Below are 24627 nucleotides of genomic sequence, written 5' to 3'. Positions count from 1 at the left end.
CGGCAGTAAATATGATTGGGTTTGGTGGTGTGCAGAGAAGGAATGTGGTGCCGGTAAATACAGCACTCGCACAAGTAAGGAATGACGTGATATTGTTGAGCAAAAGGAATGCCTAAGATGTTAGTGGAGATATGGCCAAGTGTCGTGGAGAGATTGGAATAAAGTGTTCATTGAAATTACCGGTATGTAACAAAGCTTTGATGGGTGCAACTTTATCTCTATAATGGAATAAGACTTTGATTGTACTCGAAGATGACTGAATTTAGTTAAAAAATTACTGTGGTGTAAGGCTGCTATGTGTTGAAGGAAAGGTACACGAAACAACTCCCAAGAAAAAGGAAAGTAAATTATCAGAAGGACTGGTGAATGACAAACAAGATAGCTTTAGGAGTAGCAGAGTGTGTTCGTGGCTTGAGGATTGGCAGGGTCTGTTTTCGTGGCTTTAGGACTGGCAGGTTGTGTGTGTTCAAGGCGTTAAGATGGGAAGAGTTTGTGTTCGTGGCTCTATGATTAGCAGGGTGTGTTGATCAAATATCTGCAGTGAGACAGATAATGGAGAAAGGTTATAAAAAGGACTAAGATATTTATGTATCTCTGTAATTTAGAGATGGGAGAAAAACGAAGGTTAAGGTAGTACGAGAGGGAGTGTGGGAGGCTTTACTTATACTTGGTCTGGATGGAAAGTTGTTAATGTTGCTGGGGGTGGTGACGCCTTTATTGGTATAAGCCTTCACTAGCCCTCCAAATACAAGGAGTTTTCCGTAATTGCACAAACATAATCTCCGTGAAAAAGCAAAAGACGGCACACAGAGAGCTTATACAACTGCCATCGGCTCTACCAGACAACTTAGATCGCCACCACAGTTTATTAAGTTCTTCCTTGGACCATGAACCATATACCCACCAATTATCATTGAAATCTTTTTTTTTTTTTCCTTTTTTTTTGACATTATCTAGATAAACAAACAAACAAAAAGGGGTGAACTTTTTAAATTTACGGAACAAAGGAAGGAAAAACAAATGAATAAAAATAATCCATACACCAGATTACTGGTGTCCTCTGTTCATAGAATATCTGTAACGGTTAGACTTGAACAGTTGTAGGTTGAAGTTTGGAGGGACACGACTCTGGGGAAGCGAGTTCCAAAGAGATGCAGTTCGGGGAATGAAAGAATTCTGATAGGAAGAAATTCTGCAATACGGCTGAGTGACATTCCAGTCATGAGCGCTACCAGATGCCCGTGTAGCACGAGGGAAGGCATGGAGAGGTGGCACCATGGACTCAACTTCGTCTGAGCATTTGCCATAAAAATATCTGTAAAATAATGCTAGGGAGGCAAATTCCTTCTTATTTGCAGGGGAGGTAGTTTATTTGTAATAGCAGGGTTATTAATAATTCTAAAACCTTTGTTCTGCATTTTATCTGGTTGTTTTAATGCAACCTCTCCACATCCATTCCCCAAGGGTGAGCAGTATTCAAGCTGAGAGCGCACATGACTCTTATGTATTATAGCTAACTGCTCGTCAGTGAAGAAGTTACAGACTCTGTACAACAATACAATTTTCTTTTAGGCGGTTTTAGCAAGTGATCTGACATGAGAGGTTCAGCAGAGGGCACTGTTAAGTGAAACGCCGAGAATTTCAATATTTTTGGAGAAGGGAATATTAGTAGCAATGAAGGTAATATACGAATCTGACAATATCTGTCTATTAGTAAATTGTATATATTTAGTTTTACTAGCATTAAATGAGACAATGTTGTTTTCTCCCCATTCACTGATCGTAGATAAGTCTTGATTTATGGAGATGGCTGTACTGAGTTGAGAGTTAGAGATATCAGACTTTGTAAAAGGGTGTCTGAGTGTGAATGATCTATGAAGTGTTGGGTCATCTGCAAATGAATGGATGGGATTGTGGGTGACAGATAAGAGATGGTTAATATGAATCAGGAACAGGGTTGACGCCAAAACTGATCCCTGCGGCATGCCGGCATTAATTGAGTGGAAATTGGAATATAAGTTATCTAGTTTTACTCTTATTTTTCTGTTGCTAAGTTATAAGGAAATCAAAGGAACAAAAGACGCTAGTCCATAGCAAGGGAGTTTGGACAGCAGGGAACTGTCATACTCTGTCGAAAGCTTTAGAAATACGACGGGTTACTGCATGAGTTTCTTCATGTAGGTCGATTGATTGGTGGATGGTATGAGTCAGGAGATTGAGTATGTCAATGGTGGATATTTCGTGGCAAAAACCATATTGTCTATCACTATTTAAGTTGTTGGATTCAAGATGTTTAACAATGTGCTTATTAATTAAAGTTTCAAATACCTTACCAAGAGAAGATGTGACAGCTATTGGTCTGTAATCAGAGGGGTCAGAGGAATTTCCTTGCTTTGGAATTGGGTGGATATTGGCTTCTTTCCATGAATTAGGGAATGAAGAAGTACGCATGCATAGTCTGAATAATTTAGCAAGAACAGAGGCAAATTCTGGGGAACACTTTTTCAAAACAATTGGCGGAAATCCTTCTGGGCCTGGAGCTTTGTTGGCGGGTAAATTGTCTAGGATGGATTATACGTATCTTGTCTGTATTTTAAGTGGAACAATTTCGGAAGAGTCAGGTTCTAGTACTGGGATGTTCTGGATGGCTTCCTCTACGGTAGAATTTCTGGCAAATGTACGGGCAAATGTACGGGCGGGAGGTTGACCTAATGATACCGAACCTGGCTTTTTATATCAGGTTGGAGATGGGAGTAAGACAGGTGGATAAGGTTTCAACATTACTGACAGCATGAATCAAACTGCTTTTTAGAGAACATGGGTGGGGATAAAATTGTACATTGATGAAGACTATGTCACCAGTTAAAGAGACGCAGGTGATATTTTCTTGTGGGAAACGGGAGAAGAATTTCCTTGTGGGAAACGGCAGAAGAATTGCAGGCAGAGTTCAGGAATGTCAAACTGTCTAAAGATAAAATACCCAAAGGAAAGGAAATATTCAGGATCACTGTCCACTGGCAATATAATAGTACGTGACTGCAAATATTTTAAGGAAGTTCATGAATACAGTTACATAGGTACAATATTATTAATTAAAAATCAAGCATAAAATTTAAAGTGTTAGGTGTGCGAGATATCCTCTGACTTCTGTTCCCAAACACCCTGCACAATAACAGCTAACACCCAGGTTCAAGGTTCAAGAAAATAATAAACTCAGAAAAAGATTCAGTGCATGTAAATTCGAAAATAAAGTAAAATAAAAATAAACAATGGAAAGTGAACTTGGAAAAAAATGAAATAACTCCAGATCGTCCCGAATATACCTGCCGCCTTAACACCTTCACCACTTCACAGAATAACAGTAAGATCACAAAGGTAAGGTATCCACTAAGTTAAAACCTTAACTTAGTTTCCAAGAGAAGAGTCAACAACACTAGAATTAAACTGACACACTCTGGTGGATGATAATAGAAAACCCAGCTCCTCACTCTGCCTCGTCCAAAATCACCTTTTCTTTTTTTTTTGGCCTATCGACCATTGGGGCCGAATCCCCTGATCATTAAGGCTATATATATATATATATATATATATATATATATATATATATATATATATATATATATATATATATATATATATATATATATATATATATATATATATATATATATATATATATATATATATATATATATATATATATATATATATTTTTTTTTTAATTTTTTTTTTCTATGTATTTTTTTAAAATGATTACATTATACAAATGTGGGCGATTGTGTGTGTGTATGCGCCAATGTAAGATCGTGCTAGCAGAGTGAGAGAAGAGTTCTGGACAAATGTGGAAGTGTGCATGGAAAAGTTTGGAAGGAATGAGAGAGTGTTTTTGATCGGTGATATGAATGGTAAAGTAGGGAATGTGAAGGTGGATGGAATAGTTGGTGAGTGGGGTGTGCCTGCTGCGATAGATGAGAATGGCAATGCGTTAGTGGACATTTGTGCCGGGAGGGGGTTGGTGATAGCCAATACCCTCGTCAGGCATAAAATGATCCACAGATATACAAGGAGAGTGATGAGATGGGTGGGTGGTGAACTGAATGAAAGGAAGGCAATGATTGATTATGTGTGTGTGGATGAAAGGATGCGAAGATGTGTAATGGATGCAAGAGCTTATAGAGGTTGGGGGAGTGGACTTTCTGACCGCTACTTGGTGGTGGCCAGAATTAGGATACAAGTAAGATGGAGGAAAAGAAGGGAAAGACGAGAGGAAGGAGTAGTTGCAAGGAGAGTGGAAAGGTTACAAGAGGATGAGAAAAAGGCAGTGTATGAGAAGTGGAGGAACGATTGGGCAAATATGAATTGGAGCAGATGGGGGACGTGGAAGGTGTGTGCAGGATATTTACTGAAGAAATATGTGCAGCATGTGATGTGGTATGTGGGAGGAAGAGAAGACGGAGGAGGGTGCAAGGAACAGTGTGATGTACTGAAGAAGTGAGACAGGCTGTGGCACAAAAGAAGAAATCATACAATGAATGGATGAGAAATAGGGGCGTGGAAGAAGTTGAGAGGCGGAAGAGAGAGTTATATGTAGAAAGAAAGAGAGAAGTGAAAAGATTAGTAAGAGAGAGTAAGAAGAGAGTGGATGAGGAATTTGGAAGGAATTTGAGTGTAAAGTGGAGGGACTGTAAGAAAATGTTCTGGAAAGAGGTGAAGAGAGTAAGACAGGGTGGATGTGAGGTTAGCAGGGGAGTGAAAGATAAAAATGGTAGATTACTAGTGGAGAAGGGAGAAAAAGTGAGCAGATGGAGAGAACACTTTAAGGAATTGTTGAACATACAGGGTGGAAGTAATGCGAGTATAAGTGGCTGGGGAATGGCTGGGAGAAGGAGGGAGGTGAGAAGACAGGAAGAAATCAGTAGGATAGAAGTTGCGGAAGCAATAAAGAAAGTTAAATCGGGGAAAGCCCCAGGAATTGATGGAGTGTGTGGTGAAATGCTGAAGCATGGGGGAGAGATAGTAGTAGAATGGATGTGGAAGATGTGTAGATTGGCCTGGGAGGAAGGTAGAGTCCCGGAGGATTGGAAGTCAGGTATAATTATTCCCTTGTACAAAGGAAAAGGGGAAAAAGAAGTATGTGGTAATCATCGCGGCATTTGTCTTCTTAGTATAATAGGAAAAGTGTATGGTAGGATACTTATTGACAGAGTTAGAGAAGGAGCAGAGGAATTAGTTGGAGAAGAACAGGGAGGCTTTAGGAAGGGAAGAGGTTGTGTAGATCAGATATTCATTCTTAGATCTTTAGTGGAAATGTTTCTAGAGAAGGGAAAGAAGTTGTATGCTGCTTTCATGGATCTGGAGAAAGCATATGACAGGGTGGATAGACAAGGATTGTGGAAAGTATTAAGAATATATGGAGTAGATGGAAAGTTGTTGAATGCTGTGAAGAGTATGTATGATGGAGCTAAGGTTGCAGTGCGTGTGAATGGTGAAGTAAGTGAATTTTTCTCTTTGGAGGTTGGGTTGAAACAGGGATGTGTCATGTCTCCATTGTTGTTCAATCTTTTTTTTTTTTTTTAATCCGAGGAAGAAGGAACCAAAGGCCATGAGCCCGCAGTAACAGTTCCCTCCAAGAGAAAAACAAAACACAATAGAGAGCCAAATTCAAGATCCGATCATTTTGAGATGCCTGGACACACTGCATTTGAAAGACTGGAGATCATAGGCAGCAGGAAATACAGACAGAGGGAGACAGTTTCAGAGCTGACCTGTTGCATAAATGAAAGACTGGGAGTAACGGTTAACTCTTGCATTAGAGAGTTGGACAGAAAAGGGATGAGAGTTTGCTGCCAGACGGGTGCTACACGCCCGTCGTAGAGGTGGAGGAATGCAAGCAGACAGTTCAGAGGAGCAGTGACCATTAAAGTAGCGATAGAAAAGAGATAAAGATGCAACAGAGCAGCGAAGAGACAGAGGTTGAAGGGAGTCAGTAAGAGGAGGAGAGTTAATGAGACGAAAAGCCTTTGACTCCACCCTATTGAGAAGAGCTGTATGTGGGGAGCCTCCCCAAACATGAGAGTTGTACTCCACATAGGGGCGGATAAAACCCCTGTATAGAGTCAACAATTGTGCAGGGGTAAAGAAAAAGCGGAGTCGGCTTAGCACACCCAATCTCTTGGAAGCAGATTTTACAAGAGATGTAATATGATTTTTCCAAGATAAGTCCCGAGTAAATGAAACCCCAAGCATGTTCAAGGATGATGCAGGATTAAGCTGAATATTATTAAACATTAGTGGGTATACCTGTGGAAGATTTTGTCGGGTTGATAGGTGTAAGAACTGAGTCTTAGATGAATTAAAGACAACCATATCATTTTTACCCCAGTCAGAGATACGAGCCAAGTCAGACATTAGGTGTGCCATAGCCTCATCCCTTGTTTGTTAAAGTAACTGTTGAGATGGGCGTTGCGGGAACCGAATGGAAAGGTGAAAGGTGGAGTCATCAGCGTATGAGTGGATAGGGTTAGATGTACAGCTGAGAAGATCATTGATGAATAAAAGGAAGAGAGTTGGTGATAGGACAGAGCCCTGAGGAACACCACTGTTGATAGATCTAGGAGAAGAACGATGGCCGTCTACAACAGCGGCTATAGAACGACCAGAAAGGAAACTAGCGATGAAGGCACAGATAGAAGGATAGAAACCGTAGGAGGGCAGTTTGGAAATTAAAGATTTATGCCAGACTCGATCAAAAGCCTTTGAGATGTCAAGTGCAATGGCAAAGCTTTCGCCAAAGTCCCGAAAGGAGGATGACCAGGAGTCTGAAAGGTAGGTGAGAAGATCGCCAGTGGAGCGTCCCTGACGGAAGCCATACTGACGATCGGAAAGGTTGTGATAGGAAAGATGCCTTAAAATTTTTCTATTAAGAATTGACTCGAAAACTTTTGAAATACAGGACGTTAAAGCAATTGGACGATAGTTGGAGGGTTGGGAGTGGTCACCCTTCTTTGGGACTGGCTGAATGAGAGCAAACTTCCAGCAAGAAGGAAAGGTACAAGTTGACAGACAAAGGCGAAAGAGTTTGCCTAGGCAGGGTGTTTGCACAGAAGCATAGTTCTTGAGAACAACAGGAGGGACCCCATCAGGCCCATATGCCTTGTTAGTACTGAGGCCAGTGATGGCAGAAAATACCTCAACTGAAGAAATTTTAATGTCAGCCATGAGGAAGTCAGAGGGGGGAAGTGATGGAGGAACAGCACCGGTATCGGCTAAGGTGGAATTGGAGGAGAAAGTCTGTGTGAAGAGATCTGCTTTATCAGTAGAAGAAATAGCTACAGAACCATCAGAGTAGAAAAGAGGAGGGAAGGATGATGAGGTAAAGTTGTTAGAAAGATTTTTGGCAAGGTGCCAGAATGAGCGGGAAGAATTCGAGTTGGAGAGTTGAGAGCATTTAGTATGGATGAAATTATTTTTAGTAGAGCGAAGAACAGACTTAGCACGATTCCGGGCAGAAAAGTAAAGACGATGTGATTCAGGGGTGGTTTGGCTCCGGTACCTTTTGTAGGCCTTCGCCTTGTTGCGGACAGCATTAGAACAAGCGTGATTAAACCAAGGCTTTCTTGTGTTAGTCAAAGGATATGAGAAAGGAATGTATGCTTCCATGCCCGAGAGAATAACCTCTGTAATGCGCTAGGCACACTGAGATGGCTCACGGCCATGGAAGCAATAATCATTCCAGGGAAAATCAAAGAAGTACTGCCTGAGGGCCTCCCAGTCCGCGGCTCCAAAATGCCACAGACAATGCTTCCCTGGAGGGTCCACAGGCCGTACCGGAGTGATAGGACAGGTTAAGGTAATAAGGTTGTGATCGGAGGAGCCCAACGGAGAGAAAAGATTAACAGAGTAAGCAGAAGGATTAGTTGTGAGGAAGAGGTCAAGTATGTTGGAGCTCTCTCCAAGGTGGTCAGGGATACGGGTAGGGTGCTGTACAAGCTGCTCTAGGTCATTAAGGATAGGAAAGATGTAGGCTTGTTCACCAGGTGGATCCGTGAAAGGAGAGGAGAGCCAAAGGTGGTGGTGAACATTGAAATCTCCAAGAATGGAGATTTCAGAGAAAGGAGAAATGGACAGAATGTGTTCCATCGTAGAAGTAAGATAGTCGAAGAATTTTTGATAGTCAGTAGAATTAGGGGATAAGTAAACAGCACAGATATATTTAGTCAGAGAATGACAGGAAAGCCGAAGCCAGAGTGTGGAGAATTCAGAAGAATCAAGTTCAGGAACACGAGAGCAAGATAAGTCGTTGCGTATGTATACACAACAGCCACCTTTGGCTTTGAAATGAGTATAGAGAAAGTAGGAGGATACAGAAAAGGGTTTGTTGTCAGTTGCCTCAGACAGCTGAGTCTCCGTTAGAAAAAGAAGGTGAGATTTAGAGGAGGAGAGGTGGTGCTCAACAGAGCGAAAGTTAGATGAAAGGCCGCGAATGTTGCAGAAATGAAGAAGAAGAGAGTCAGACAGTGGTTCCAGGCACCTCGAGTCGTCACCGGGAGAGGGGCAGATGGCAGGGGCATTTATGGTCCCCCTCCCCTGGGGACTCCGAGGCTTGGTTCATGGATGGGGTAATAAAAGAGGTACAAGGTAGGGTAGTGGATGTTGGAGTGGCCCTGGTGAGAGAGGATAGTGTTTGGAAACTCCCTGTACTGTTGTTTGCAGATGATACTGTGTTGTTGAGTGAAGACGAAGGGGAGCTGCAAGGCTTGGTGGATGAGTTTGGGAGAGTGTGTAAGAAACGGAATCTAAAGGTGAATGTAGGGAAGAGTAAAGTGATGGTCTTTGAGAGAGGTGAAGTTAGTGAATGTACAGCGAGGTTAGATGGTGAGGAATTGGAAAGTGTGGGTACGTTTAAGTACTTGGGTAGTGTGATGAGTAAGAATGGAGGTTTGGAGGGTGAAGTGCTTGAAAGGGTACAGAAGGGAAGAAAGGTTGCTGGTTCTTTGAAAGCAGTGATAAGAAACAGGGAAGTGAGCATGGAAGTGAAAAAGTTACTACTTGACAGTATTGTGATACCAACTCTAACGTATGGAAGTGAAGTTTGGACGTTGTTGGAAGGACACAAGTCAAGAGTGAGAGCAGTGGAAATGAGTTATTTAAGAGGAGCCTGTGGAGTCACATGGAGAGACAGGCTGACGAATGAGGATATAAAGGAGCGTTGTGGTGTGGATGTGGATGTGATAGGAAGTGTTATGAGGAACACGCTGAGGTGGTTTGGCCATGTGGAGAGGATGGAGGGTGAAAGACGAAGAGAGTGTATGTGAGTGAGGTGGAGAGGGGAAGAGGGAGGGGGAGGCCGAGGATGAGATGGAGGGATGGGATGGAGAGGTATATGAGAGAGGGGGGGGTGAGTTGGGAGCAGAGCAGTGAAATGGCGGGGGACAGGACGACGTGGAGGCGATTTGTTTGTGGCCACCCCAAAAGGGATTGAGGCGTCTGGCAATATATAGATAGACAGACATTATATATCAGACTATCTATCTATCTATATCTATCTATCTATATTTCTATCTATCTATCTATCTATCTATATACCTAATCTAAAAACCGTAAATCTAATAACCTAACAGACAAATCGCTAACCTATACTCAAGCCTAAAGATAGAAATAACTAGGCCAACCCTAACTGTAATAATACCTCGACCAAGAGAACACCATCGACTGCAGATATGTAATGCCTTTCTACATTACATACCTGCACTCATCACCTGGTGACTGTCAGTCAAAGCACAACCTAATATAGGGGACATCAATATATGAAAGGGAACCACACGAGCCAGGAACATTTCCATATACGTCAGCTGTCGGCCCTAATTGGGACAGCTTAAAGAAGATGGTATAATGTATTTACCTAATATGTACAAAAAGAGAAGTACTTCTCCCAACAGACCACCATCGACTGCAAATGCCAATATCTTTCTAAACTGCACACTTGCACTCATCAGCTGGTGACTGTCAGGCGAGGAACCGAGTTTAATGTAGGGGACATCTTTATTAGTAACAGATCAGCCGTAAGCAGGAACTATTTAAAATACGTCAACTGTCAACCCTAATTAATAGTACAGTATGTACATATTTACAGTCGATAAAAACCATAACCATACAGTAAAAAAAGTCACATCATTCTGATCACTCCGGTCTCTCTCAAGAAGGCCATCACTTTATCAGTCATAACAATGTCCCCATCACCCAGGATGGTGGAAAGGGTGAAGGGAACATCAGCTGCGCTGCAGTAATTCATAAGTGAAGCACGTTCACGAATAAATCGCCGACAGCGCAGGATGATATGACTAATAGATAACACCGCATCATACATGTCACAGTGCAGTTATTACGCTGACATTAAGCCAAAATTGCGCCAATACTTTGTTCTCAAGACGACTGGGACGGTTGGCAGTATCCCAGTCACCCACGTACGTCTTACATGCTGGAATATTTAGTCTGGTCCACTGACCTTGCTACAGAAGATTTATTGATTTCTTTCCGAGAGAGAGACTCTACCGTAGGTCACGAGGACCCTCCCAAGTCTCCTCGAGCTCTACAGTCGACTTTCCAAGTAAGTCAGCCTGCTCATTGCCGTAAATACGACAATGACCAGGCACCCAGATCAGCTTGAAGGACTTGTTGCATGAATGTAACTTATTATCGATGGAGCCCTGGATCTCGTGCGAGTCTGTAATGTAGGATGCAATTGCCTGAAGGGCTGATTTTGAATCTGAAAATATGACAGATGAGTCATGCCTAGAATTTAGAGCATAGTCTATGGCTTTGTCAACAGCAAAAAGTTCAGAGGTAAACACAGATGCATGAGTTGGCAGCTGATACCTGAGGGCACATTCATTCGACAACACACTCGCACCCACGCATTCACTCGACTTGGAGCCATTGGTGTACAATTGGTGGAACCCCAAGTGATGAACGATGATATTACGAAACAAGTGGTGGACCTCCGGCTCCAGTGCCTTGGTCTTAGGTGCTGGGAGCCATGATACATCAACAGTATAATCGGGTGGATCCCAAGACGCTATATTTTTAGACACCATCTTATCGCAGTCACTGAGGTCCACACCAAGCTCCTCAGTTAGTAAGTGGAGGCGAACGGCAAATGGCTGACGAACCCACCGCATAAGATGGTGGTACTGACGCAGGGGGGTACAGGCCATGTTGCCAATATTACTTTTCCTGAATGTTCGTACACAACAGGATAAAGCCAGGAGGTCGTGGCAAGTATGGAGGGGAGGCACATTCACCTCCACTTCCATTCGAGCTTCACGGGTACACCTGACGGCTCCAAGACACATTCGCAAACATTTATTCTGTAACACATCCAACCTCCTCAGTGTGGCATCGGATGCTGAGCCATACACTTGTGTGCCATAGTCTAGCTTGGATCTAATACGAGACTTATACACTATTAATAAAGATTTTCTCTCGGCGCCCCATGTAGTACCCGCTAAGTACTTGAGGACATTTAGCAGTTTATCACAACGAGCAAACAAATTTTTAACGTGAACTTTAAAATTCAATCTGCAATCAAAATGTATTCCCAAAAACTTTACAGAATTTTGAAAAGGTACCGCTTGATTATCCAAATTTAAGCACAAATTATTGTAGGTACGTTACGAGTCATAAAAACTACAGTGGCACACTTAGGGATGAAAAACTTAAATCCCCACTGCAAGGCCCATTGGTGGACGGAGTCAAGAGCTGCTTGAATCCGCCCAGCCGAAACTTGTGCATTAAGGGAAGAGTGCCATATTGCACAATCGTGAGCACAGAGCAAGTATTTAAGATTCCTCGAGATGGGAGCTGATGACAGAATATCATTGATCATAATATTAAATAAGGTGAGACTAAGCACACTTCCCTGTGGCACCCAGTCTTCCCGGATAAATATATCCAGTGTTATGTTACGGGGCATTGTGACAGAGAAAGTCCTGTCCCATAAGAAAATGGAAACAAAAATAGGCATATTACCTCTTAAACCATAAGCATAGAGCTTCATTAGTATACCGTGTCACCATGTTATGTCATAGGCTTTATGGATGTTCAACAACACCCCTATCATGAATTCTTTATTGGCAAATGCCTGTGCAATACAATGCTCCAAATTCATTAAATGATCTAGTGAACATTTGTATTTACGGAAGCCACATTGTCGATCATTTAACAAATTCTTCGACTCTAAAACAAAAAGAAATTGATTATTAGCCGATCGTTCTATGACTTTACATAGACAAGAAACACAATAGGGCGAAATGAAGTTGGATTCATAAGACGACCAACCTCTTTGGGTATCGGTATGACGTGTGCAAAGTGCCATAAGTTTGGGAACGTTCAAGATGCCCAGATCTCGTTGTACAATGCTAACATCTTAATCAGGTTGTTGTGATTAAGATGCAGGATCATACCGTACATGATAGTGTCTGGTCCAGGGCTCGTGTCTTTACAGGATTTAAGGGCAAGGAGCAGTTCATCTAGTGTAAACTCTTGGCTGTACAGAGACTCTATGTCTTCTGTGGCAAAGTCTAATATTCGTGGCTCAGCCGTGCGTTTATGATGTTGAAACGCTGATCGTAATTTGCTGAGCTACTTAAATGGGAAAAACTCCTGGTGAGGATGTTAACAACGTCCACGGGATCGTCATATAAGATGTTGTTCACTTGCAAGGTGGTAACAGGGATATATGGGCCTATATTATTTAATATTCTAATGGTGGACTAGACTTTACTTAATGGTGTAGATCGACTCATCGTGGACACTAAATTCCGCCAGGAGTCACGTTTGGCCCTTCTTATTATTCTCATTGCCTCAGCCCGTGCCTGCTTATATGCTATGAAATTTTCCTCAGTAGGCTGACTATAAAAAATCCTCTCTCCAATTGCTTTTCCTTAATGCTTCTCGGCAATCCGGCATCCACCAATGTGCTCTATCCTTCCCATGAACTGTTGAAGTCTTGGGAATAGCAGCCTTAGCGCGTGTATTATGGAATTGGCTAGATTTTTTTACCTTAACATCTATGGTCTCCCAGATATATCTAAATTGGCGGTCCTTGAGAAGGATCCCCAGTCTGCTTTCTTATAATTAAACCTTGGAGGTGGGGGGTCTGAAACAATGTCGCATGTATAAGAAAGTCAGATGGGTAAATGATCACTTCCCAAGAAGTCATCATAAGGATCCCAAGAGAAATCTTGATGAATACCTAAGGAGGCAAGAGACAAGTCAACGGCCGAAAAGTTACCAGTACGATCATCTACGCGAGTCGCTCTACCATCGTTCAGAAGACAGAGGTTGGACTGTAGTATTAGGTCGGCTACTTGCTCCCCACGACCATCTATCCTCCAGCTACGTCGTTGATAGTGATGGGCATTAAAATTACTCAACACTAACTTGTTCCCCAGAAGATGTTCAAATAGTGAATTCAAAGCATCACTATCAGTGGGGCCATGTGGAGGACAGTACAGAGAGCAAATAGACAGTTATGTGTTATTAAATTTTACTATGCATGCGACAGCTTCCAGAGTACAGATTAAAATCACTTCCATTTGTGCGTGTGATTTGTATGCGAATATGGCAACTCAGTGACCATCATATCTTCTACACGAGTGTTAGTGTTTGTACTGTGGAGGATCAGGGTGATCCACCAGGCACCTCTCCTATAAACAAATAATGCCTAGCCTGTGTATAGAAAACAAAATTGCAATACTGTGTAATTTATTCTCAAGAGTCCTACAGTTCCACTGTAACACCGTGAATGCCGCAGTTTGAGATTTACAAGGGTGGCCAGTGCTCTTAGTTTTTTTATGCCGCCCATCAACGGGCAAGCGACTACCGGAGGACCTATCCCGGTGCTTGCTGACGGAAACCTCCATATTTTCTTCAATAATGAGGCTCTCAGAGTCCCCTGAGGAAAAGCTTACCCTTCTCTCCCTCACTGGACCAGGAGCAGGAAGGACATGAGGACGTGGCTGTTTCGTAAGAGTGGTCATATTATTCTTACAAGAGTTGTCAGACTTCTGATTAGGCCTGACTGACTGAAAGGCAGCAGCAGCCTGAGAGTAAGAAGTTGTAGTGGGGATGGCAGATTGAGAGTTGGATTGGACAGGAGGCTGAGATGGAGAGGTGGAGTGCGTGTCAAGAGGAACTGTTTCAGGGTCAGTCTGTGCTTCAGCAGTGCACATCACGGGACAGGACATCACTGCCGAAGCATAGGACCTATTCGGTGTGGGAGTTGCATGCAACTCCTTCGCCTTCTTCCTTGCTTCGTAGTAGATGCCCTCTGTCGCCTTCACCATGCAGGCTTCTTTCTCCTCCTTCCACTTGGGACAATCCCTAGAGGAAGTGGAGTGAGCTTCCTTGCAATAAAAGCAACAGACAGTCTCTGATGTGCAGTGTTCAGTATCGTGACTCTGTGTTGCACATTTGCCTCACACTGACTGTGAAGCCCGACAGGTCTCATAATTATGTCCATATAAATGACATCGTAAACACCGAAGAGAGGATTAGGGATATATGGCCTGACGTTGATAATTTCATACCCGACTTTTACATGGGCTGGGAGATTCACTCTGCCAAATGTCAAGATGGTCATTGCAATCTTCATCCTTCCTCATTCCGCAAAAAACGAGTGATAAATCGGGCATCAATCACATCTTGCTGAGCAAGTTCACGTAAGATCTCGTCCTCTTCCATGACCATGAGGTCCCTGGAAGTGATGACACCCTAGCTGGAATTCATGGCATGCGGGATCCTCGGCTCAACATCATAAGTGAAACTTGCGCAGTTTCATCAAGTCATGAACCTGTGAGGATTTGACAGTTTTATCAAGAGGTCACCACTGGGAAGTTTTTATACTTGTTCCACTTCCCCTGCCCAGTTATCAATCACCCTCTTGATAAGAAAAGGATTGAGACTGCTCAGGGAAGTGGATCCGAGAGCATTTAGGGTGACAAATTTGGCATTATTTAGAGGGATGTTCATTGGGGTGTGTGTTTGGGTCCGTTCAGTCTGGGGATGGTCAGTCCGTGTGGCAGTCTGTGGTTTGTCAGGACCACCTCCCCCCTTGAGGGGGGAAGAGGCGGTAGGGGCGTCTGCCATAGTGACCACTTCCCCCTAACGGGGGAAGTGGGAAGTAGAAACAAAACGAGCAAGGGACAAAACACACCGGGACCAAACACCTAAGGCTGAAATTGCCCTCTCAAACCACTCCAGGGAGGCCCAACCTTGTTAATTCACGCCCCAGAGCGATCACTGGGGTGTACCCTCCGTGGGCAGCAAGCAAAGGTAATCTCAGTGTACAGGAACAGACACCTGCTGTTCCTAGCTAATAGTGAGGGATGGAAAATGAGATACCAGCTAGCCTAACGTGCACCAAAAGGGTGAAGAAAAAGCTAATTGCCGGTGTGGCAGCCCTAGGAAGCTAGAGGAGAGCTCAGAAAACACACAACCTAACTCTCCATGACCATGCGTAAAAGTTCCGTTCTGCCGATCAATCAGCCGGCTTGTCTGAAGCCACCACCGGTAGGACTAGACGTGACCCTGGTAGACGGTGCCTCGTCCAATCACAAGCGAGAATTTCTGCAACCAATCGTCACGTTCCAGCGCTGACAGTAGCATGAAAGGAAGAAAGGAAACCCCCAAGTGCCACAGGGTCCGAACTGCCATCCCAATCCGAGTAACTGAAGCCTCAGGTGAGCGTGGGCGATGAATGAAGCAGAAAGTTGAGGTACGTACCTGATGCTTCAGGTAAATTCGTCAGGACAATTCACATCACAAAAGGCTTATCATAAGTGAGCGGGCAAGCTATGATAAACATGAGGTTGTAGTGAAAATGTCAGAGTTAATGTGTCTGAGATGCCAAGTTCATAACAAACGAACGCTACCAGCTATGACTACAGAAAGCAAAATGTATGGAACTAACGAGGGAGTAAAGACCAAAGGAAAATTAATGATTAGTAATAACTCTCACAAACACGATGAGAGTGGTAAGAAACAGACTTAAGTAAAGGCTGTTACATCTGATAAAAGTGCAGAAAAAAATAGATATGGAAGTAGAACAGAAGATGACAGATGACGCAAATGACCAATGAACTGGTCCCAAAGATGCAAATACAGCAAGGAAAATAGGCCAGATTGGAACAAGGGAGATAAGATAACGGGTGATATAGCCAAGACTGACTACACTGTAAAATCAAAATCATGGAGAATGTTGGGAGAAGCCTAGGCTTAACAGTTAATGTAAATTTTGTATTCGTACATTTAGGCAGAAGACTGTCTTTCAGGCAGACTTGGCTAAAAAATTAAGCAAATCTAACAGTTATCGATTTTTAGTATTCATTACAGTTTACCTCAAAATATTTAATATTCTAGCTTGATGAATTAAGTAGACTCCAATATATTTTTGCTAATGTAATTCGGTTAAATGATTAATCAAGTTCAAGAGTTTGGGGTAATAAAAAGAATACATACCCTGAGCTATTTTAACATTATTGTACATTAAAATTTCATAAAGGCAAAAGTAGATCTAATTATTCTTGAAAACGATACTTAGTTAAGATCCTTAATCGATCGCTTCAATTTCTTCTCGGCTTTGATCTTGGGTCTGGGTGTGCTTTCTCAAGCTGTATCGAGGCGTGACGAAACTGCAGTTATTGATTGCTGTTATCCAGGGTCAGGGTGTGGAGAACGAAGGCTGGTAAAGAGTTTCGTGATGAATTCACTGCTGGTCTTCTGGAACTCCTCTCCTTAATGACTCTCCACTACGGCTGTCTTCCAACTGTGGTTGGCTGAATTTGTTTACAAACTCATCTTCAATGTTAATATCATGTACATTTTGCTAATTCTTTCCATCATGTAAACGTCGAGACAGTGACGTTAGGTAGCCGGTCTTAATCTGTCATCTTGTATTGCATTATTTATATCATGTTACATGTGTTTAAATGTGCCCTGGTTGGTGCAAGTAGGGAACCTACTCTGACCCCGCTGACCAGACAGAAATGCTTGTCATCTGGGCTTGTAGTGGCTGCTTCATTACTGCAACCTCTTCACAGTTTCTCTAGAATGTAGGGTTGGAATAGGTTGAGTGATGGTAGCCATGATTGATGCATTTATGTGGCTAACAGGTATGTACAGTACCAAGGGAGGTGGAGGTCATGTAACATTTTCTCCAAATATCTCACAGCCACTGTCATTATCTTCCTGAGGGATCCATGTGAAGTCCATAACATAAATAGATTCAAACTGACTCTTTTACATCCAGTCAAGGCACAGTTCTTTCTTGCCATGTTGTACGTCTGGCATCAACAAACTTCTTTGAACAACGCAAAGAATGTGTGTGTGTGTGTGTGTGTGTGTGTGTGTGTGTGTGTGTGTGTGTGTGTGTGTGTGTGTGATACCGCTTTAGGCAACTGTAAAATAGTACACTGAGCTGTAAGTTTTCAGTATACATTTTTAATAAGGCGGGGGAGCATCTTTAGGAGTAGCCTTGTTCGTTTATCTCTCACTAAGGATTTTCGTAATGGAGGTGTATCACTCCCGTAGACTTCAGCCACAACAAACCCCACCACACTAAGACTATTAGTAAGGGTATTAAATGAAGGGCCGAGAAGCTACCGTATCTAGTCCTCTTCTATTTGTCTGTATTGAATGAAGTTAATAATTTGGTAAACATTACATGAAGAACTGATGTGTTCCTTTCAGTTACACTGGTGGTTAAACAGGATACAGTTAATTCATCCCTCAAAGAGTTTTTCCTCCATTTTTGCAGTGATGTCGGCTGGAGCACTGGCGATTGCGCTCTTCACCCTTTCCTCCTCTGAGGCTCTACGTATCTCCGGCAAGTATATATATATATATATATATATATATATATATATATATATATATATATATATATATATATATATATATATATATATATATATATATATCCCATTGGATCCCAGGGGTGCTGGGCGAGGCATGGCACTGGGTGGGTACTAAGCGTACCGCCCTCCGTCTATCGGCTCATAGTCGCGAAGCTCATAGGTCCCTACCCGGGGGTTCCCTACTTTATAAAGACTTGTAAAATCCCAGTTCTGTCCAGTATTCCGGACACGGGGCTTCAATGGGATATATATATATATATATATATATATATATATATATATATATATATATATATATATATATATATATATATATATATATATATATATACACACTAGAGAGAGAGAGAGAGAGAGAGAGAGAGAGAGAGAAAATCTGATAATTGGGGGGAGAGAATACAAACGATGAACAGACATCTTGCTGGTTATGTTGTAAAATTGATTTGTGCCAAATCATCAGTAAGCACAGTAGTGATTCCTATGTAGGGATGGCGCAGGTTTAAAATGGTGACTCGTATATAAGGTATAGGGGCGAGCGCCAAAACGATCGAGAACCCCAGCTCTGGGGGCACGAGTAGAAGATACTAGTTGCTTAAGTGCAAAGCTACTCGCACAACCGGCTTAGCTTCGTAGTCTCGAAATCTGATATAAAAAATATCGATTTTTTTTTTTTTTTTTTTAATTAGTCATAACTCGGAAACGAAAAGAGGCGGAGACGAGCGTGTTATGCATCAAAACGCTTCTTGACATCCGGGGATGATTCCTGTCATTCTTAGAGCAGTAGTCGAGCTACAGTGCGCGATTTACAGCCTAACTCCTTCTGTAGCACTGATACCTCCTCTCAGAATATGTAAAAGTCCACAGGTTCGTGTTGCCTCATCCTACTTAAACATTTGACGTTTACTTTGTGAGTAGGCTAATCACGGTAGCCAATGGTATCGTGTTGAAGTCGTTTGGCAGCGTATCTAATGTGTACCAGGAAGGTGGCCCTCATAAACTGATCATAGTCTAGAAAAAAAAAAGTTTGGATGTAGGGAGGGAAAAGGTACCGAAACTGTACTCATAAAACATTTGCCATTGGAAAAATGTAATAATAGGTAGAAAACGCTATCCTCCCAGTCCCATCTCAAATGCTAGCTCGTTTGTGATTTTCATGTTTCAGGACTTTTTTTTTTTTTTTTTCCATTCCTCGTAGCTATTTAAAAACATTTGTTTTTTCTAGTTATCTTTGAAAAAATACACTATACGGCAAAACTCTGAAGTACTAAATAACATTTGTCATTAATTTGAGGAGAGATGAAATAGTGGTAAATAGCACCGCTTACACCCAAGTTGCCATATCTCACCAGAGCTTCTTCACATTCCAGTGGATATTAAAATTTAGTAAGTACTTTCATTCACGGATAATTGATGTTATTGCACTGCAAAAGAAGGTGAATATATAGATAATATGATGATACAGGTATATATAAAAGAAACAGGGGGGTACAAACCCGAGCTACAGGTCAAAATTAAATTCAAGAATCACTGGTATGTGCTATCTTTTTTATTTTTAATAACAACTGAGGAAGGAAAAACAAATGAATGAAAAAAAAAATAATCCATACACCAGATTACTGGTGTCCTCTGTTCATAAAATATCTGTAACAGTTAGACTTGAACAGTTTTGGGTTGAAGTTTGGAGGGAAACAACTCTGGGGAAGCGAGTTCCAGAGAGATGCAGTTCGGGAAATGAAAGAATTCTGATAGGCAGAAGTTCTGCAATATGGCTGAGTGACATTCCAGTCATGAGCGCTACCAATGCCCGTGTAGCACGAGGGAAGACATGGAAAAGCGGCACCATGGACGCAACTTCGCCTGAGCATTTGCCATAAAAATATCTGTAAAATAATGCAAGGGAGGCAACATTCCTTCTTATTTGCAGGGGAGGTAGTTTATTTGTAATGGTAGGGTTGTTCATAATTCTAACAGCCTTGTTCTGAAATTTGTCTAATTGTTTTAATGCAACCTCTCCACATCCATTCCGCAAGGATGAGTAATATTCAAGCTAAGAGTGCACATGGCATTTATAAATTACAGCTAACTGCTCTTCAGTGAAGAAGTTACGGACTCTGTACATTAGTCCAAGTTTCTTTGAGGTGGTTTTAGCAAGTGATCTAACATGAGAGGTCCAGCTGAGGGCATTGTTGAGCGAGACGCCGAGAATTTCAATAGTTTTGGAGATGGGAATATTAGTAGCAATGAAGGTAATATACGAATCTGGCAATATCTGTCTATTAGTAAATTGTATATATTTAGTTTTACTAGCAATAAATGAGACAATGTTGTTTTGTCCCCATTCACTGATAGTAGATAGGTCTTGATTTATGGAGATGGCTGTACTGAGTTAAGAGGTAGAGATATTAGACTTTGTAAATGGGTGTCTGTGTGTGAATGAACTATGCAGTGTTGAGTCATCTGCATATGAGTGGATGGGATTGTGGGTGACAGATAAGAGATCATTAATATGAACCAGGAACAGGGTTGGCGCCAGAACTGATCCCTGCGGCACACCGGCATTAATTGAGTGGAAATTGGAATATACATCATCTACTTTTACTCTTATATTCCTGTCACTGAGATATGAGGAAATCAAAGGAAAAAAAGATGTTAGTCCATAGCAAGGGAGTTTGGACAGCAGGGAACGGTGCCATACTCTATCGAAAGCTTAAGAAATATCAAGGGCTACTGCATGAGTTTCTCCATGTAGGTCAATTGATTGATGGATGGTATGAGTTAGGAGATTGAGTATGTTAATGGTGGATCTTTCGTGGCAAAAACCATATTGTCTATCACTATTTAAGTTGTTGGATTCAAGATGTTTAACAATGTGCTTATTAATTAAAGTTTCAAATACCTTACCAAGAGAAGGTGTGACTTCTATTGGTCTGTAATCAGAGGGGTCAGAGGAACTTCCTTTCTTCGGAATTGGGTGGATATTGGCTTCTTTCCATGAATTAGGGAATGAAGAAGTACGTATGCATAGTCTGAATAAGTTAGCTAGAACAGAGGCAAGTTCAGGGGAACACTTTTTCAAAACAATTGGCGGAATTCCATCTGGGCCTGGAGCTTTGTAGGTAAATTGTCCGTTTTTTAAGTGGAACAATTTCGGGAGAGTCAAGTTCTAGTACTGGAACGTTCTGGCTGGCATCATCTATGGTAGAATTTTTAGCAAATGTACTGGCAAAAATATCTGCTTTCGCACGTGGGTCGTTTGTAATGTTGCCATCTGAAGATTTTAGTGGGGGAATGGATGATGACTTGTTACAGTTATTATTGAAAGAATTAAGAGCTGACCAAAATATTATATTGTCATTAGGGTTGTTAAGTAGTTTTGATGCTTGCTTTTGAAGAAAGTTAGATTTAGCCAGATTTATCATAGCTTTTGTAAGATTTCTAGCAATTTTAAATTGAGAGAGTGATTCAGATGTTTTTGATTTTAAGTAAGAGTTATATGCTAATGACTTTTTGGCTGTTGCTCTGGCACAGTTGCCATCAAACCATTTCTGAGAGTTCGATCTTTTAGTGAACTGTTGACTTGGTATGAATAAATCCATACCAGCTAGTATTAAGTCGCAAATGTGGGACTGGGTAGAATTGGGATCACTAGAGAAGAAAGACTGCCATGGAATGTCAGCAAGATAATTTCTAAATCCATCGCAGTCTGCCCTATCAAAGTGCCATCGGGTCATCCTGACTGGTTCAGAACGGGGAGGTGTGCGGGGGTTAACTAATGAGGCTTTGATGAGATTGAGGTCAGAGGATCCAAGTGGTGACAGTACCTCTATCCTGTATTGATCTGGATTATTTGTCAATAAATCCAAGAGATGGGCATTGTGGTCAGGATTATCAGGTATTCTGGTTGGTTGCTTTTTACCAGCTGGGTGAGATTAAACGATTCTGCAAACAGCTCACATTCTAGACCAGCGTCATCAGTCCTGGCAAAGTGCAATAACCATTCAACATTATGTATGTTAAAATCTTCCAATATAGTAATTTCGGTGCTAAGGACAAGGTTAAGGTTACTCAACTGTGTGGATATGGAATCAAATACACTGGGTTCCAAAGACGCACTGGGGGAGCAATAGACTACACAGATATATTTGGTAATATTTTGACAATTTAGTTTATACAATGAGTAATCAAAACTGGATGAAGTGATGTTTATAATTGTATCAACTGCATATTGGGATTTGACGTAACAACAGGTGCCGCCCTTGTTACGGAAGTTGTGAGGAGATGGTAACTGGTAAAAAACAAAATGGGGATATATCAGTAGAGGGTGAGATTTGTGGTTCTTTGAGGAAAAGGGCCAAAGGGGATATGGACTGAAGGAAAAAATGAACTGAGTTTAAACTTGTACTGAGGTCGCGGATGTTGGTGAAGAATAAGGCCGCACTTTCACTTCTCCGCTGACCAGCATCGCTTGAAATTGCAATAGTCGCTGCCAGCGCAGTTGCTTGATGGCGACCGGGAGGACCCTGTGCCACCAGCCCTACCCTGCCAGTGGTGGTAATCCGAGGCACCACCTCATATGATAGTAACACTGCAGCGGCCATTGTTAAGGAGAGTGAATAGAAGGTGTGATATGTTATGTGTGTGTAGTGTGGTGTAGACAGTTGAAGGCAGAGGTATTATGAAAGTATGTTGGCCTATGCTCTACTGAAATGAATGCACCGAAAATGTTCAGCAAAGGGAGATGGTCAGGATCAAGTCCTAAGGGCTGGTTAAACGGGAGCTCCAGCTCTCCCTATCACCAGCTTACCATCCACCTCGGGAGTACTTCCCTCATCGGCTGGTGCTACAGTCTACTCCTGAGCCGCGTTTTCGCGACATTTTCAAGTCAAGATTATCTTGACATCCATTTTGACTGATACTGAGTTTCAAGTAAGTGTCGCGAAAACGAGTTGGCAAGATTGTATTGCCTCTACATCAGAGCCATCTATAACCATTCGTTCGTGCGTCAGATGGCTGCCCTGGGAGATTTTCTGCAAGTAGAGGAATTAAATGATGTTATTCATGTGACCGACCAGACGGGGCTTTTGCCTGAAATTTTGGAGTCAGATGAAAGAGCAGCTTTACCATTGTTGTTGGACACAAGGTAAAATTGTCAAAATCCTCAAGGCCCTCATGTTGTGGTAGCATCAGGGAAAAACAAGAGTAAAATTGCTCTGGGACCTGCGGCGATGCTCTTGTTTCAAACAGATTGCTGTAAATGTAAGTAGCCATGTCAAGTAACCTTATATGGGACCACTTATATGCCTCGATGGGCTTAAATGAAAAACTTTTTACTAAAGCTGCTGCTAGATGGCGCCACCACAGGTATCAGCTGAAAGCAAATTTGGATTCTTCATTTCAAATATATTTATATGGGACCACATTTACGTCTCAGTAGGCCACAAGCTCTTTCTTCTCCCACGAGTTTGGCTCGACTTCGGTAGCGCTGGGGTTGTTTACAAAATGGAAAGTCAATATCAGTCAAATTACCTCGGGAGGAACATTCACTAATCTTGACTGGTCATGCTCAAAATTCAAAATTGTCTTGACTTTTGGTGCTCGCGAAAATGGGAATCAGCACGATAGTCAATAAGGGATATCAAGATCAGTTATAATATCTTGACTTTTAAGGTGGCGAAAACGCGGCTCTGGTGTGCCTATGTTGTTTTGATATGATTTACTGTTAAGAAACTCTCTGATTCTATCAGGCATAAGTAACGCTAGTTTTATTCACTTATATCACGATAATGTCTCATGGTTGTATTTTCCCTACCACTAAGCATTTTCAGTTGGCGTAAGGTAGATGGGTAGATTTTTACATTCAGACTCACCTGGTTTAACAGAGCTTTCATTAACGTCTTTAGTACAACAGGTTTATCATTGGAGGTGGCGAGATTAAACTAAAAATATATCCTTTAATTAAATTACTCGTTTTTTTTTTGTTTTTTTTTCAGACCGTGTAATAGCTTCATATAATGCTGATCAAAGTGAAGAGGCATCAGAGGCCACAGGGGCTATAAACGCTGTACTTCGGAAGGTGGAAGATGCCTTCATTATTTTTATAAAAGAACGAAACTCAATGGTAAGTGAAATGCCTTTGTGAATGATAATGTAAAATGTATACAGTCACTAATTAATAACTCTGACAGTTTGTTTTTAAAGGTGTTTGAATCGCATTTACTTTTTTCATCAATTAAACCCACAATTTTTCCTTTTTCTAGGTGTAATGTAACCACACCAGAGTGTAACATCCGTGCCCAACATTTTGTCTAAGGGCCGAATATTTTTGACTTAGCTGTGTGACGTTAACTTTACAATGATTGTTTATAAAATCATATTACTTCATCCTTGTATGACCCTCGACACTTCCACCAACTTCGGTCTAAGTCGGATTAAAATTTGTTGAGCTGCAGTGCTTGGTGACCTAAGCCTTTAACTATGATTTAAACATCGAATACCTTTATCAGCGGTTAAGCTTTTACGAGTATGAGTCCTTGATCCAAATCAGATCAAAACTGCCTGAGATATAGGGTGGAACATTTTATCTTCACCACTACTTTGATTTTGTTCACGAAGAAGAAATCGAGGGCCCTACCTTGCTTCAGCCTGGAGGACAGTTTGCCGTCCGTGTGTTTGTGCTCTGGCAGGTGCAGTTATGGATCAATTCTAACGACTG

General features: G+C 41.8%; 1 protein-coding gene across 1 annotated transcript in view; it reads left to right on the top strand.

Annotated features, from left to right (window-relative positions):
• The window catches only part of LOC145391473 (uncharacterized), a 57788-nt gene extending 33564 nt beyond the window's left edge, over positions 1 to 24224 (top strand). Inside the window, exons 12-13 of the mRNA XM_080266085.1 lie at positions 22922 to 23055; positions 24173 to 24224. Of these exons, the coding sequence (XP_080122211.1) occupies positions 22922 to 23055; positions 24173 to 24224 (186 nt within the window). The remainder of the gene's footprint in view (positions 1 to 22921; positions 23056 to 24172) is intronic.
• Positions 24225 to 24627: the final 403 nt, after the last annotated feature.

Source organism: Coenobita brevimanus, chromosome 18 (assembly GCF_032717465.1).
Source record: "Coenobita brevimanus isolate Jiangsu-jjx chromosome 18, ASM3271746v2, whole genome shotgun sequence".
In the NCBI taxonomy this organism is placed as follows: Eukaryota; Metazoa; Arthropoda; class Malacostraca; order Decapoda; family Coenobitidae; genus Coenobita; species Coenobita brevimanus.
The sequence above is the reverse complement of the archived record's forward strand: the minus strand, read 5'-3'. Positions and strand labels throughout refer to the sequence as shown.